The sequence below is a fragment of the Palaemon carinicauda genome, chromosome 31, assembly GCF_036898095.1.
Source record: "Palaemon carinicauda isolate YSFRI2023 chromosome 31, ASM3689809v2, whole genome shotgun sequence".
Taxonomy (NCBI): Eukaryota; Metazoa; Arthropoda; class Malacostraca; order Decapoda; family Palaemonidae; genus Palaemon; species Palaemon carinicauda.
Window position 1 is genome coordinate 25,042,498 of NC_090755.1, and position 16,918 is coordinate 25,059,415.

Here is a 16,918-nt window from a genome sequence, read left to right on the forward strand (position 1 = left end):
GAACCGCGAAGTAGCGAGGGATCACTGTACTGTCTCTCGAGATCTCAAATCTTTTCTTTACCGCTAAGGAGAGAAAATCATGAGATGAAGGTTCCGGGTTTTCTGTGATGAAGCGAAGACAGTTGACTTCTGCACTTGCTGAGTCAGAACTGGATCCGGCAACGGCACAAACTTCAGCCGTAGTTCTAACGCCAGAGGGAACCAGACGCTGTTTGGCCACTTGTGAGCCACTATCGCCGCTGTTCCCTTGAATGATCTCAGTTTGTCGAGGACCTTCAGTAGGAGGTTGGATGGAGGGAACAGATAAATCCTGGACCATCTGTTCCAATCGAGGGACATTGCGTCCACTGCTTCCGCTAGAGGATCCTCGTACGGGGCCACATAACGATGAATCTTCTTGTTGTCGCTCGTCGCAAAGAGGTCTATCTGCAGTTCCGGGACTTGACGTAAGATGAAGGAGAACGATCCTGCGTCTAGGGACCATTCTGACTCTATCGGTGTGAACCTGGATAGAGCATCCGCCGTCACGTTGCAGAAACCTTGAAGGTGAACTGCTGATAAGTGCCATTTCTTCTTCTCTGCCAAACGGAAGATGGCCAACATCACTTGGTTGACCTGAGGTGATCTTGAACCTTGGCGATTCAGGCATTTCACTATCACCTCGCTGTCTAGGACCAGTCTTATGTGGATCGAGTGGCGAGGAGATAATTTCTTCAGTGTAAAAAATACTGCCATAGCCTCCAGGATGTTGATATGAAAGATCATGAATAGATTGGACCAAGCTCCCTGGACTTTCCTTTGGTGAGAGTAACCTCCCCATCCTTCCTTTGAGGCGTCTGTGTGGATGATGACTGAAGGTGGAGGTGGTCGAAGTACAGTGAACCCTCGCTACTTCGCGGTTCGACAATCGCGGATTCACCACTTTGCGGGTTTTTTCCATAACCCATATATATATACATATCGCGGATTTTCCGGAAATTTCGAAAATACCGCAATATCTGAAGACCCCAAATACGATATTTCGTTACCTGTAATTCCATTAATACTGTAATTAGTAATATCTGCTCTTACTGAGTGTTCATTGCATTACATATGACATATAATTAAGCACAGAAAGAAATAAAACACGAAAAGAGAATGTGATCATACGATAATTCAGTACTGTATACAGTACGTAGTAAAATTAAATCGAACATGAAACGCAAATCAGATGCAGTCATACCATATTAGAATGGTGTGTACTGTAATGGATATGCTTCTTTTCCATGAATCTTTTGTATGTATACGTACGTAGTACTGCATCCAATAATATTCTTTGTTGCAAAAATCACATTTCGAATAAGCGTACGAGAGAGAGAGAGAGAGAGAGAGAGAGAGAGAGAGAGAGAGAGAGAGAGAGCGTAAAATAGCGTACGTAAAGCTGTATTATTATTATTGTTATTATTATTATTATTGTTGTTGTTGTTAATAAAATTATTATTGTTATTATTATTATCATTATTATTATTACTGTACAGTATTATTATCATTATTTATTATTATTACGGTATTTACTTAATCTACGTACGTTCGGTATGCGCGGGGCATCTTCTATGAGTAGGTAACCAACGCATCATAGTACTGTAAGACGGGTTGTGATTGGTTCAAGCGCTGATAGATGACGAATCAGAACCCAAGTTTTGTAATCTAGCCTCTGATTGGTGTTTTGACCGCTTCTCCAACCCGCAGCATCTCTTTCCGCTGTATCGCTGTGTTGACGTTGTTAATTGTGAACTTTAATCTGTGCTGTGCGTGACTGTTTTAAGTTGAACTTTTTGTTGAACTTTCTGTTAAACCCTACTGTACAATGCCTCCCAAGCCTTCTGCTTCTACTAAGGCTGGTAGTGAGCCTAAACAGCACCGAAAGATGATGACGATTGCTGAGAAGGTGACGCTTCTCGATACTATGTTAAAAGACAGTAGAAGTTACGCGGCCGCAGACCTCGAAGACCTGACGAAATCGGGCAGTGAAGACAGTGAAACACAGGAAGAGATCCAAGAAAATGTCGAAGAAACGGTCTTAACATTAGAACGGCTTGCCAAGCTCTGCAAGCTTGCGAATGAGGTGAAAGAAATGTCGCAAGAGTGGGACGAGGATATGGTTCGTTCTGTACAATTCTGCACCAAGATCGATGAACACATGGCTCCCTACAGGATGCTCTTGCGAAAAAAGAAGCAGCGGCAGCAACTTCCGATCACAATGCCCTCAGAAGAAATTGAAGAAGTGTCTCAGGAAGAAGTTGAAGAGGTGTCCCAGGAAAAGACACCTCCGTCTGAAGAGACGTAAAATACTATTATTGGCTGCACAGTAGAAGACATCATCAGCTTCATCATCATCATTTCTACTGTGCAGCAAATTCATCGCCATCATCATTCAAGTTTTTCTTGAACTTCTTTCGTGGTGAGTACAGTAACAATCTTTATTTTTTACTTAAACATTTTAATATTTGTGCCTGTTTTATAGTTTAGTACTGTATGCATTAAGTTAAAGGGAAGGTTTTAAAAGCCTATCATATTTTTTTTGTTTAAAATTTACATTTACGTACGTAAAACAATCTCTCTCTCTCTCTCTCTCTCTCTCTCTCTCTCTCTCTCTCTCTCTCTCTCTCTCTCGTAAATTGTTTTCCTGCTTTGCTACGTACAGTATGTACTGTATGATTTTATATAGATACGGTAAATAATATTTGGAATAACATATTTTGTAAATGCTTTTACTGTAAATATCATTATTTATCACTTTCATCATGCGCGTTAAATGCCTTCTTTGTTCTGAGCGTGGTTGTTTACTGAGCGTACTTTATGACGCCGTCGTTTCAGGTGGCATCATAAAGAAAAACATTTCATTTGGAAGTCCTAAGGAAAATTAAGTAAAACATTGGTAATAACAAAATCAACATACTGTATACATCAATATAATCGATGCAAAAACTAACCTATACATATATGTGTACAGTACACTAAATGAGTTTGTTTCTTCATTATGATCAGAGATAAACGTAAACAAAACATAGGTTGCCATTTTTTATCGTGCTTTTTAGGTGTTTAGGAAACGCATGATATAAAATCGCCTTTAATATTTGTGCCTGTTTTAGTTTAGGGTACTGTAGTACATGCATTAAGTGTTCTGTACATTAAAGGGTAGTTTGTTAACAGTACTACATACAAGGGAAGGTTTTAAAAGTCCGAATATACATGTTAAATAAATAGGTAAATATGGTGTCAATACTTCGCGGATTTTCACCTATCGCGCCCGCGTCTGGAACCTATCAACCGCGATAAACGAGGGTTCACTGTAGTATCGATTTCTTCAGGTGCTTGGCTTTTGACCACGGCTTGAGAAGCGATCGCAATCGAGTCTGTAATGGTCTTCTCAGATCTCTTCGAGCGTTTGATACGTATCTTGTCCAGACTCCTGTTGCATCTTTTAGCTGTGCTCGCAGCACTGGGTCTGTCACTGAAGTGAACTGTAGAGAGTCCAGCACTCTCTCCTGTTTGCGTCTTGATATCCGTTTGGATTCCAGAAGTCTCCTGACAGATCCCGCTATCTCTTTCCTTTTCTTCAGTGGGATGGAAAGTCGGTGTGACTGTAAGTTCCAGTGGATTCCTAGCCACTGAAACTTTTGATCTGGAGATAGTCGAGACATTTTGGTGTTGATCTAGAGTCCTAGATGTTCCAGGAACTGGACCACCTTCTTGGAAGCCTGCATGCATTCCATCTTGGATGCTGCCCACACCAGCCAATCGTCCAAGTAGGCCACTACTTGGACACCCTTTAGGCATAATTGATGAACGGCTGCATTTGCAAGCTTCGTGAATATCCTTGGGGCTATGTTTAGCCCGAAGGGCATGGCTGTGAAGGCATAAAGTCTTCCTTGAAGCTTGAAACCTAGGTAGGAGGAGAGTTGACGATTGATTGGGATGTGCCAGTAGACGTCTGCCAAATCTATCGAGACAGTGTAAGCCCATTTGGGCAACAGGGTCCTTTGTGTTGAAGTGTTAACATCCTGAACTTGTAATTTACTATGAACTTGTTGAGTGGCGACAAGTCCAGAATGACTCTTGAGTTTTTCTGAGTCCTTCTTGGGAACACAAAACAGCCTTCCTTGGAACTTGATGGACTTTACTCTCCGAATTACTCTTTTCTCCAAGAGTTCCCGAACGTATTCTTCCAGAACGGGGGTGGAATGTTGGAAGAATTGTGGGAATAGAGGTGGAGCACTGTTCCAGCTCCAACCCAGTCCGTTCTTGATTAGTCTGTGGGCTCAGGGATCGAAGGTCCAACGATCCTGAAACAAATACAGCCTCCCTCCTGCCGGGAGCATCTCATTTCTGCTGTGGACCTGATGGGTTGCCTCCTTGACCACGTCCTTCTCTGTATCCCCTTCCTCTTGAGGGGCGTTTAGAGGAACCTCTGGCTGATCCTCTAGCTTTCGGAAGAAATGTCGTTGACTGCCTCTCGAAAGCTGGGTTAAAGGCTGGCGACTATGTCGCTGCTGGCTGAGGTATCAACTGGTACGTAGTCGGAGGCTGTGCTACCATCTGGGGCACCGCGGTCGCAGGAAGTTGCTGCTGTTGTCTGTAAGGCTTGGCCAGCCGAGAGGGTAGCCTAGGCCTCTTCGTCTTCCTCTTAGGTTGGGGACCCTCATCCGGGGAAGACTTCCTCTTGAGAGATAGGCCCCACTTTTGAAGAAGGTTCCTGTTCTCCGTGGCGGCCTTATCTACTACCTCTTTGACCACTTCGCTTGGGAAGAGGTCCTTACCCCAAATGTTGGATGAGATCAGTTTTCTTGGTTTGTGTCTCACCGCAGCCGGGGCGAACACTAACTCCCTACAAGCCCTCCTGGCTTTGATAAAACTGTACATGTCCTTGGTCACAGTTACCAGATGGGTCTTGGCCACTACCATGAACATCTCCTGATTCTTGGGGTCGCTTGCCATCGTCTCCAAAGTAGTCTGTAGAGACATGGATGCAGCAAGTCTTTCTTTCGTCTCTTGCTCCCTGCGCAAGAGAAACTCAAGACAACTTTGGCAGATCCTCACCGAACTGACGTCCGGCGATATCGGCCTCCAACTTCCCGACTGAGAAGGTAAGGTGAACGTCCTTCCAGTCTTTCTGGTCCATAGGCAAGGTCAGGTATAAAGGCTTGCACTCGTCCAATGAGGGGCAAGGCTTCCCTGCCTCGACAGCCTTTAAGGCTGCCTTATACACTTTCTCCATAAAGGGGAAGGCTCTAGTTGGAGAAGCCACAAAGGAGGGGTGCTTCTTACTCAATGCTGGCACCTTTAAGTTCGAGAAGCCCCCTGTCTTTCATCGAGCTAGACAGTAAAGCCTGTGCTTTACCATGGTCAAAGACTATGACCTCCTTTAGCTCCGTTTCCTCCTTTGAGGCTAGTTCCTTCCTGAGACGGACATAACAGTCCGGGTAAGACTCCTTGCTGGGCCAGAATTCCACCCCTTCAAGGGGAACTGAGCCCAGCTTCTCTGACATGACAATCTTTTCCGTTGTCATCGGCATGTGTTCAGCATACCGTCAAGGGTTTGCATCTGAACACAGAGGAAGGTCCTTTACGCAGAGCTGCTTCTGAGGCCCGCGTGATGCTGCGATTCTACGCATCTCTAGCTTCATCGCAGCTTCCTTTTCATCACTCTTCTTCAGCATCTGCAGGATCATCTCCATGATGGAAGAAAGAGTCCTTCCCAGTTCTACTGGGATAGCAGATGTCGAGGGAACTGGTTCTGGGGCCGGAACCGACACCTCTTCAACCTCTTCTTCCTCGGTTTCAGGAGCTTGGGTCAACTCCTCTTCCTGACCTTCTGCGAGAAGGTCCTTCTCCGTGTACTTCGACACTTCTAACATCCTATCGTACAGTTGGATGTCCTGTAATGCGTCCCAGACCTCCGAATCTACCGGAATCTGGATGCAAGGGATCTCCGAATGAGGCTGGGGAATTATTGCATCTGCAGATGCCCTGGGAAAAAGATAGGCCCGCATCTTCTCACTTGGAAGATAAGGCCCTGTGGTGTTTTTCTGAAAACCCCTAACCCAATTCCACAGCTTTTCCCTAGCTGCATCCCTTGACTCCGCCGACTTAGGGGTGTCAAATGCCTCAGTAATCAGGTTGGTAAAAAAGTTACATACCAGAGGGTTCCAATACCTGAGATCGCCTTTGGAGACTGCGCAGGGTGCGTGCCTCCTGCACAACTCATGTCCGCAGAAGTTCTTGCTGCGGACGTTGCAAAACATACTCCCGCACTTTGGTTGGTCCTCCTGTAAAGAGAAGAGATTCCAATGAGTATCTAGTGAAAACGTTTCACAAGATTAAATATAAAACTTATTATTATCGTACATAGCTTATGACAGATATGCTAGAGAGTAAAGAAGGAAAGGCACATACTGTACTTGTATTTCCTGCCCAGCCAATTGCTGTGACCTCCCAACTTATTAAAACTAAGCTTAATTCTCATTCTAGAAAAAACCTTTAGAAATATTATCCTATAAGGATAAATAAGTGCAACTCACACCAGTATCCAGAAGTTTGAATATAAGGGATTTTAATTATATTAAAGAAAGAACTCACTTCCTTTATACTGTACAGTCTCACAATAGGCTGTACATGACAACACAACGTATGTTGGAAAATCTTAGTGTTACAGTATAATCTATACTGTAGTTTTCTGCTTGCAATATGATCTATACTGCAAGAATACTGGCTACTGTATATCATATACTGCCGTGCTGGCCGGCATATGCCAGCCGGCAAGTACCTGGGTACAGTTCTAAGGTATACTACCTTTGAAGTAATGGGCGGCAGATCACTGGTTTCTAAGTGCCGGCCGGCAGTTGGTAATATGCCGGCAGCTGACTGCACACCGGCTGCCGGCCACTAGTCGTAGTAGCCGGCAGAGTAGTAGGTGTGCAGCCAACTGCCGGCCGGCCGTGACCGGCATATGCTGGCCGGCAGATATTTTTAAACCAGAGAACTAACACCCACCCGGCTGCTGGGGACCATAAGGTACTAGACACTAACAAGGGAAAACAGCATGGATGGAAGGTTGTAAGACGACACTGCCTCACTGCCTTCCATCCAGAAAGAGTGAACAAACTGAAGGGGAGAATGTAACATTCAGGCTTCCATCCATCCATAACGTGCCGGGCTCTACCAGCAGATATATGGATGGTAGACCAAGAGGTCTGAAGTGCTCTCAACAGAGAATAGGCTTCTACCGGCCGGCAGAAGTCTAAGCCAGTCCCACAACCTACCCTAAACTAGGGTCGAATGTAGGACAGTGGCCAAGGATTTTTGTGATAGCTAGGCTATCACGAAAGGACAGAGGGGGAGGGATGAGGGTCCTACAAACTCCGTTCTAGTATGAGACTAACCCCAGTGGCTAAGAAAACTCATCCTAGCCTAGGGTCGTCTAATATAGCAAGGAGGCTAGCAGCACTTGCCACCTCCAGCAATACAGGAACGAAGTTTGGTGCTGTTATTTCCCCGGGCAATGGAGAATTCTATTCTCCAACCTAGGGATAACAGCACAGGACTAGTCTGCTAGACCACAGAGAGAAGGAATCATCTCGTACAGAAACCTTCAGGTGTGGCCTAGGGAGGTCCAGCCTCCAATGTCTGTAGCCTAACCTAGCAAAGGAATCTCATTCGCTCTGCCAGACAGCCACAGACCCCAGACAGGATACTCTGATGTTTTGACCGAGCCCAAAAACCAGTCACTCTGGTTACAGGACAAGGACAGAAACACCCTAGCATAGTTTTACCTGGATACCAGTCAAAACCAACTAGGGATAAGCCTAGGCTAACTCAGAAGGAAAAGGGATTGATCTTAGACCTCCAGAGGAGAAAAGAACAACCGGGGAAGTGTGCGAAAGTATACTAAAGCCCCATAGGCTACTAGCCTAGGCGCGGTGAGAATTGATTACCTAAATCACCGAAACTCTCTCGTATACTATCTTGGAAGAGGAAATTTATTCAACAATATCTTATATGTATAAATTTATGCCTATAGCTTCAATACAATTATCATACTAGGAAAATCTATTATATCATGCATGGAAGTACTAAAGCAAAACCCCTAGGCTACTAAGCCTAGCGTAAGCAAGGATCGGTTACCTAAATTGCCGACTGATAAATACTAACGGCATAATATAAAGAATTTCCAGTAGGAAGGCTAAATAGCTAAATTTATTAAAGCATTAAGACCGGGAACGTCGCTCTAGCTAACTAAATGACTCATGCATAGCGAGCGACAGCGTCCATGACGCCTCCGGTAGGCAACAGCTCTTGTTTACTTTAATATCACTTTTGATTTAATTCAAAACGACAAGAGCTTACATTTATACAAAGTAAAGATAATACTCAACTTTCCAGAGGCAGAAGAGGCTCGAGAAAGCATCATAGCGTTGAATAAATCCAAAAATTATGAGAAAGCACAAGGGAATCACCGAGCAATAGAGATACGCAATAAGGAATAAGATGGCGCCGTTGATGACATCATATACAGACTCGAAACGGGAAGGAGAGGTACCTTAATAACGGCTCTCCTTTCGTTTTCGTTTTCTTGCCACTTTTCCCTCTCGAGGCGTTAACGCTATTCGGGGTGAAGATAGCTATGTGGCGTGTCAAGAATACGTCCTCTGATATTATACAATATCCCTATAAGAGTAAATTAGGGATATTCGCTCCAGGAGTTATAATTCTGGGTACCTTAAGGTAAAATTCTCTGGGAATATCACCGTAGTCAAATATACCCTAGGAAGCTACCTTAAAGGAACTTCCATCACGACGACATGGCCTGAGCCCAAAAATAGATTTTTGCGAGAGCCTTATAATTGAGACTTTTCATCACCCTCCACCTTGAAGTCGTCATCAAATCACAATCATGTTGGTATCAATAAAACCGTAATTAAGTATCAAATCCTTATATTTTAAATTTCTTTGCAGTTCATTGAAGACTATATAAACATAATACATAAGCAGATTCACATTTTAAAAAAATCTTTTAACACCCAAATATTTAAACCTTGGGCATCCATTAGTTGAAAACTTATATGAGATGAATAAATAAATGCTATCAAAATTACTAACCTAATGATTAATGAGAAAGCAGTAGCTGTATGAATAATGATGGTGCATTAGTTAAGTGATGTTTTATACAATATTGCTTATATAAAGCTACTTCCTAAAGATGTGTAATGAGTTTAAAAATAGTTGTGAAAATGATAACTGAGGATCAGTGGATCATTGTTGCAGCAATTATCTGTTAGGGAAATTCAAGAAGAGATTTACTGTCATGATGATTGTAATAGTTACAAAATGATTGTAATTATCAGAATGACTGTATTAACTATGTGAGGAGAAAGGATTAGAGACTGAAAATGTGAAACATGGTGGAAAGTAACTATGATACTCAAAAACCAACATTATCGAAGATGAAAAAAATATAAAAATACACAATATGTTTGGGAAATGTAGACAATAAGAGAGAGTTATCAACAAGTTTTGAAAGAATTACATTCGCACCAATCAAACCATATTGAAAGTTACACATGACATAAAATTATAATACAGTACTTGGGCAAACAGCATTTCCAAAATAAAGATTAAGACTCCAAAATGACAGTTCACTGTAAGGCACAATATGCAGGTCAACTGTAACGTATAAGAATTCCATAGACATATTACCTTCAATTAATTCAACTGAGAAAAGCACCATAATAGCAGAGTAATGGCTTTTTCTCTCTCAAATCAACCATTTCAAGGGATTTTCAATTAGTTTTTATTCCCACACTTACATTTTTTCTAAATTTGGAAAAGGAAATGCACACTGAGGTTAATCTAAATAAAATAATTTTCTGTTAAATTCTTGACTGCAATTCAATTTTCTTCCAGTTGCGACACCATGCAAGGACCACCGATGAAGCTACGCAAATAACAATTTACAGTCATCCCATTCCATTCATTTTTGCCATTAAAAAAGTTTATTTTCAGGGAGGCATATAACAGAAAATAATAATAGTTTCATTCCTTTTACAGCTTTTAAATGCTTAAAGGTTTAAAGGCCACCCATGAATGACAGAGGCAAAGGACCTTGACATTGCCCTCTCAAGCAGGACAATGCCCTAGAGACTGACCATATATACATATGATTAGCACCCAAGTCCGCTCTCCACCAAAGCTAGGGCCAAGGAGCGCCAGGCAATGGCGGCTGATGACTCAGCAGGTATAGCTATAGGCTTTCCCAAACCCCCCATCCTTAACTCACAAAGATGGTGAGATTGCAGCGACCAAAGGAACTAATGAGTTTGAGAGGGACTCGAACCTCAATGTGGCGTTCACCAGTCAGGGACGTTACCACATCGGCCATGACAACCCTAAATATAATCTAATATAATCGTTAAGTAAAGATGTAATTTTCTAGTTTAAATCTTGTGCCAATCATAATGTTTCCAAGTGAGACAAAGGAATTTTCCTTAGTTTCATAGAAATAGGGGTCTAGGAGTATTGCAATGGTGGGCAGTATATTTTCACTGATATCTTTGTTTTCCAACCCATATGGATGTCAAGGGTCGACTATATTCTTAATTTTACATGTAAGCAACCTATTTCCTTGCATATACTGGATACTCTTCTCATTTCTTACAAAATCTTGGTCCAACTATCCAAATTCATATCATGTTTCTATGTTCTGGCTGAAAAACTACCTGGCAATACATGGGAGAGCAAGACAACAATCATTTGAATAATGCAATGAAAAGATCAGACACTGAAAAAGAGAATGGTGCTCCAGAGAGGAATGAATTGTGTCCTAAATGTATGCAACTGTCACAAGAAAATACATGTTTTTCAAAAAGTCTGTATAACATACAAGTAATGATTGCCTGCAAGATATTCCTAAACTAACACCTAAGCTTCTGCAATCCTTAGGAATTAAAATGACAGGATTATGATGAAGCTGACAAATTACCAGGACACTAACGCAATAGTAAACAGCATCACAAAATTTACCAGTAAGGAAAGTAGCCTCTGCATCCCTTGATTTGTAATAACCAAACAAAATTAAGATATAAACCACCTTTTCAATATTGCCTGGCACAAGCAAGAAAACACAGGAGCTGATAGGAATGAGCAACAGATCCTTAGCAACCTTAAGTATTGACATACATAAATATGTTTCATAAGAAAAGGCTAAGGAAGGAAAGTCTGATAAATATCACATTATGAACACAGAACGTACAAGATAGAAATATTAAATGGTTGGTAACCAAAAATATCTTTGTCATTATACCAAACTGCCTTTATTAGCTCACCTTGATAGATCTGCTTTCTGCCCTTCATGGAATAAAAATAAAATAATGAAGATAGTATTTCTGCAGGAAAAACTTTGACAACATCCTGTAAATTGAATAACACAGGTTATACTATAACTATCACACTGGTTCCGATTTAAATCTGGAGTACTCTACAATTTGGTGAACTGCCAGGTAGAACAATAATGGAGAGCTATATGAAGTACATAAATGTCATCAGCTCAAACAAATATTGATTTGCTTAACATACAGTATGCTACTCCAATTACTGCTTTACTTAACTGTAAAAAAATTGAAGGATTTATATGTAATATCTTACCATCTAAACAATAATTTATTTCAATATTCTTGTGAATTAAGTGACCATGTATGTTGAGTAATGTGTATTAATTATGTAAAATATATTTTAATTCAATATACTGTACTGTATCATAAAGATAAAAATTAATACTATAATACCATATATACTGATGATGAAAATTATATAGAAATACCATATGCATTCTCTAATTTGATATTGATAAAAATTTACAAGAATATACACCAAATCTCCAAAATAACTAAAATGACATGCATCACTGACCCTGATAGCTGAAACATTTGTAGATGTTTGAAATCAAACCTTATCCAAAAAACTTATGATTAATTTCTAATCTTTCTCAGGACTCAAAATTTAGACAAAAATATTACTATACATCAAACAAGCTTTTGTGAATTATTAATTACTGTACAGGGAAACAAGTCACTTCAGCCTACTTGGACATAAAGATACCATGAGACACTTTGCTAGAAAAAAATCAAAGTACCCTATAATATTAACCTTAGTGTACTACTATTACTTTTAATACAAATAGTATTCTAATTGCCTTGCCAGAGAATTTACTTTTCAAGTAACTCTTGCAAGCTAATGTTCACCTCTACCATCAATCTTTTTAAGAATCAACATAGACAGCATTTCTAAAAACAATATAGATACCTCACAAGCATTAACAACAATGGCAAAACTTTACTACATGACAATATTCAAACTATGGCCTCCCACAGGATACCTTCAACTTTATGTATACATTGTTGTACTGTAAAAAGGATTTTACCGGGAACTTATAGGCATAGTAAAAGCTAAGCAATGTAATTTATTGATACAAAATTAACTAACAAATACTTGAACATCTCAAAAAAACACAAAAACATTCTGTATCAACTGTGTTAACAAGTTCCATACACAGCAATGGGAGATTACTTCTTACTGTAAATCTCCATCCTTCATGAACTTAATCCACAATACACTGTATATTCTTCTAAGTTGCAAATGAAAATGGAGCACATTTCATAAGTTTCTATTCAGCAAACATTCTTGTCATTGGAGGTACTCTTTTTTTCAACACAAGAACATCCACAAGTATACATGGACTTCACCATGTGGAAATAACAAAAATCAGATAGATCACATTACAATTAATAAAGACAGAAGGAGGACTCTGAGAAATGTAAGAAGTTATAGAGATGCAGATATTGGTAGTGATCACCAGCTCCTCATTTCCACACTGAAATTAAAACTGAAAGCACCTAACAGAAAGAGGGATAGACTACCTAGGTTTAATACAACTAAGCTTTTGGAAAAAGAGCACAGAGAAACATTTGCAATTGAATGTAGGAATCGATTTGCAGTCTTAGAGACTTCGAAAAAGAAGCAGCATATACCCATCAAAAAAGAGAGATGGCTCTGTTATAGCAACAAAAGATGAAGAAAGACAATATTGGATGGAACACTTTAGTGAGGTTATGAATAGGAGATATGAAGGGAATAATTTGATTGATATACCTGAAGCTGATGAAGACCTTGATGTTCCCATGAATGATTTCAGTGTGTTTGAAGTCAAAGCTATCCTAAAAAAAACTAAAGAGATGGAAAGCCCCTGGATACAATGGAATAACTCCCAAGATGATACTGGCCAAAAATGAAATGAGTACCAGAATATTTACAAGATTATTGTTTAGAATGTGGCATGAAGAGGCAAAACCTGATGAATGGGAGTTAGGAGTCTTGGTGGAAAAAAAAAAGACCTGACTGATTGATCAGTATTAATTACAGAGGCATAACACTTATGTTAGTTATTAGGAAAATATATAGTAAGCTTATTCTAAAGAGACTGGAGAGAAAGATAGATGATAGACTGAGAGATGAACAAGCAGGATTTAGAAAAGGTTGAAGTTGCACTGACCAAATTCTCATTTTGAGTCACGTTGTACAGCAATGCGTAAAATATAGAAATCCCCTTTTGATGGCATTTGTGGACTATGAAAAAGACTTTGATAGTGTGCACCACCCAATTTTGTGGAAAGTCCTGCGTTATTATGGAATTCCTTTTAAATATGTAAATTTGTCTGTCTGTACATGAGTATAGCAAGTGCAAAGTTAATATTAATGGAGTCTTATCAAATGAATTTCCAGTGAACAACAGAGTAGTCCAAGGGAATGTGTTGTCACCTATGTTGTTTATCCTCCTCATGGATTTTGTAATGCGTAGAACAGTCAGAGATGGTGGAGAAGGATTGGACTGGATTGGTGATAGGAATTTAGCAAACTTAAAAGTATTCTGATGATGCTGTCCTTGTTGGCAGAACACCACAGGATTTGCAATGCTTGCTTACCAGAATGCATGAAAGATCACACGAGGGTGGGCTGAAGATAAATAGAAGAAAGACAGAGATGATGAGAATGGAGTATGCAATGGAAGATGAAATATCACTGGAAGAAGAAAGGATTAAAGAGTTAGAATCATTTAAGTATTTAGCAACTATTATCTCCAATACAGGGTCTTTAGAGTTAGAGTTTAGTGAAAGATTGAAAAAAGCAAATCAAACAATGTGTAGGTTAAGTAAAATTTGGAAATCAAATTGCCTGAAATAACATATAAAATCAGACTAAATACCAGTTTAGTGAGATAAAGTTACTGTATGGATATGAGTCAAGGTATGAAAATGAAACAATCTTCAATAGATTTCGTAGATTTGAGAACAAAGCCCTCAGAAGGATATTGGGAGTTACATGGCAGGACAGGATAAGAAATGAAACTACAGTATATAAAGAGAATACTCGAGTGCCATATGTGGATGAGATCATAATGAGGGGTAGATGGAGATGGTTTTGGCATGCTCTTCGCACTCCCCAAGAGAGATTAGTTCATCAAACGTTCAGCTGGGCTCCACAAGGGACTAGAAGAGTTGAAAGACCCAGGCCTACATGGTCAAGGACTATGAAGCGCGAAGTAGGAGATGATGAATGGAGAAATACCGACTTAAAAGCTCAAAATAGAGACAACTGGCGAAATCTAACCGAGGCCCTTTGCGTCAATAGGCGTAGGAGGAGACGATGATGATTATATAATGTACTGTATTTTGCCCAACTGAGAACAAATGGATCTTAAATCCCAAGAAATCACATTTGTGTTTATGTCATTACTGTACACAGAATTTTGGGTAATTAAATTACTATAAAAAGAGAGAACATGCATTAAACTAGCCTTGTACTCACAAGAACTACCAATAATAAGAAAAAAGCAAACAATTAGGAACACAGATACAGAAAAATATTGTTTTTGGTACAACAGTTAATACTTTATACCAATGAAGTATTATAAAATTGTCAATACTGCAACTGATTTTACAAAGATTTTGAAGAAAAAGATTTCTTGACCGAACATACATGAAGGAAATTACTATTTCATTTTTAGCCCGTTACAATATAATTGGTACTTACACTGAAAATTGTAGTCAACAAAATTTGAACAAGTCCTCATGAATTTCTAAATTTATTCATCATTATATTCATTCTCCCCTAAGTGAACAATCAACTGGAGATAAATTTCAGCGAGATTTTTTATTGACAATAAATCAAATTTGGTCATAATCGATGCATATTAGATCTATTGCTATTAAGTACATTTGTACAGTCATGCCTCAGTAGATTTTGCTTTGGGGTTTGAATAATCCACATAACATGCAGTGTGGCATTCTTATTCCCCAGCTTCTTCTCTTTCTCTTTTACCTCTCGTTGTACTGTATACTTTATATTCTTGTTGTAATAACATGATGGTATCTAGTATAGCATTATTAACAACATTAATAATTATAGTGTAAAACAGTAATGAAAAACAAACAAATATAATTTACACAATTTTATCGCAAACAAATGTGAACTATATGGTAAAAAATCTATTCCATAAGAATCTTAATAATAAAAATTATTTAAAGAGGCTCATACATACAAACGTGTAAGAAATATTTAATATAAAAATGATGAAAAATTTAAATTTACGTTTCAGTCATAAAAAAAAATAACCTCTCTCTCTCTCTCTCTCTTTGAAAAAGGTAAAAATGTGGAAATTTTATTGCTCTTATTTATTTCTCGGATAGAATAATTTTCTTCTGGATGAATTGTGTTATTTCAAGGAAGAAAAATAATGAAAATAGAGTTCATGATAATCTGAAACATTCTTACTTGATTTTGAAAAACCTTTTTTAAAAAGATCTTCAAAGTTACTATCACATGATGATATGAAATATTTCAGCTATACTGAACATTAATTCTAAATTTCAATATCAAGGATCAAACAGAAAAATAAAGTTCCCTTTACAGCCAGTTAGCTCATTCAAGTCAGAGTTCATGTCAACATCACCATTTTTTTCCCTCCTGAAGGCTGGTTTTAACTAGTGTTTTATTACGCAATGAAAATGAATGAAAAGTAGACCTCAACACATTCCGTGTTCATACGTTGATATCTTTGAAAAGCTTTCTTTTAAAAAATGCACACTTTTTTATTAATAAATAAGTTTTAGGAGAATCATTTCTTCATAAAATAAACAAATTGATATAAGTCGTATAGGTAGTAACTAAAAATGTATAGCCCTGCCAGGTGTTTCTCGGTCATCGTGAAAGGGTTCAACAAGAATAAAGAAAGATACAGAATAGAAATATTAAGTTTTACCTAGTAGATTCTATAAAAACGTATGCATTGAATAAAATTACAACAAAATATAGTGGGAAAATAGAAAAATGGAAGTAAAGATAATAAGGAATAAGAAAGGGAATAAAAATAATATGCAATAATAAAAGACATAGGGAATGAGAGTACTGTATACTGAAATTAACAATAAAAATGTGATAACAGAAATGAAAAGGAAATAGTAAATGAAGAATGGAAGAGGAAAAGTGAGATGATAATATATTGTACCGAATTTGGACTAAAGTCTTGTCTTCCTACTTTAGTTACTTAAACTGCAATGTAAAGGCAGGGTATTTTAATTTATTACTCAGAAATAAATAAAATCATATTAAGGAGAAACAAAGAAAAGCTGAAAATTAGATAAAATTATGAAAAGGAAAATATACAGAAGGGATATAAATTCAAATTTATTGTAATGAGAAATAAAGAAAAACCATATCAAAGTAAATTAAACAACGAAATTATATACTGTACATTAGACAAAGTAAAATAAATTATTTAAATTCTAAGGATCTGGGATTGTGAGCACAATACAATGAGATTTAGTAGTAG

At 38.6% G+C, this 16,918-nt stretch overlaps 1 protein-coding gene across 4 annotated transcripts in view; it reads right to left on the reverse strand.

Moving 5' to 3' along the window:
- Positions 1–9,157: 9,157 nt before the first annotated feature.
- LOC137624358 (uncharacterized) overlaps positions 9,158–16,918 on the reverse strand; it is a 336,909-nt gene continuing 329,148 nt past the window's right edge. For all 4 annotated transcript variants that reach the window (XM_068355055.1, XM_068355057.1, XM_068355058.1 and 1 more), the window contains one exon: positions 9,158–11,445. In XM_068355055.1, coding sequence (XP_068211156.1) covers positions 11,269–11,445 — 177 coding nt within the window. In that variant the 3' untranslated portion in view covers positions 9,158–11,268. The remainder of the gene's footprint in view (positions 11,446–16,918) is intronic.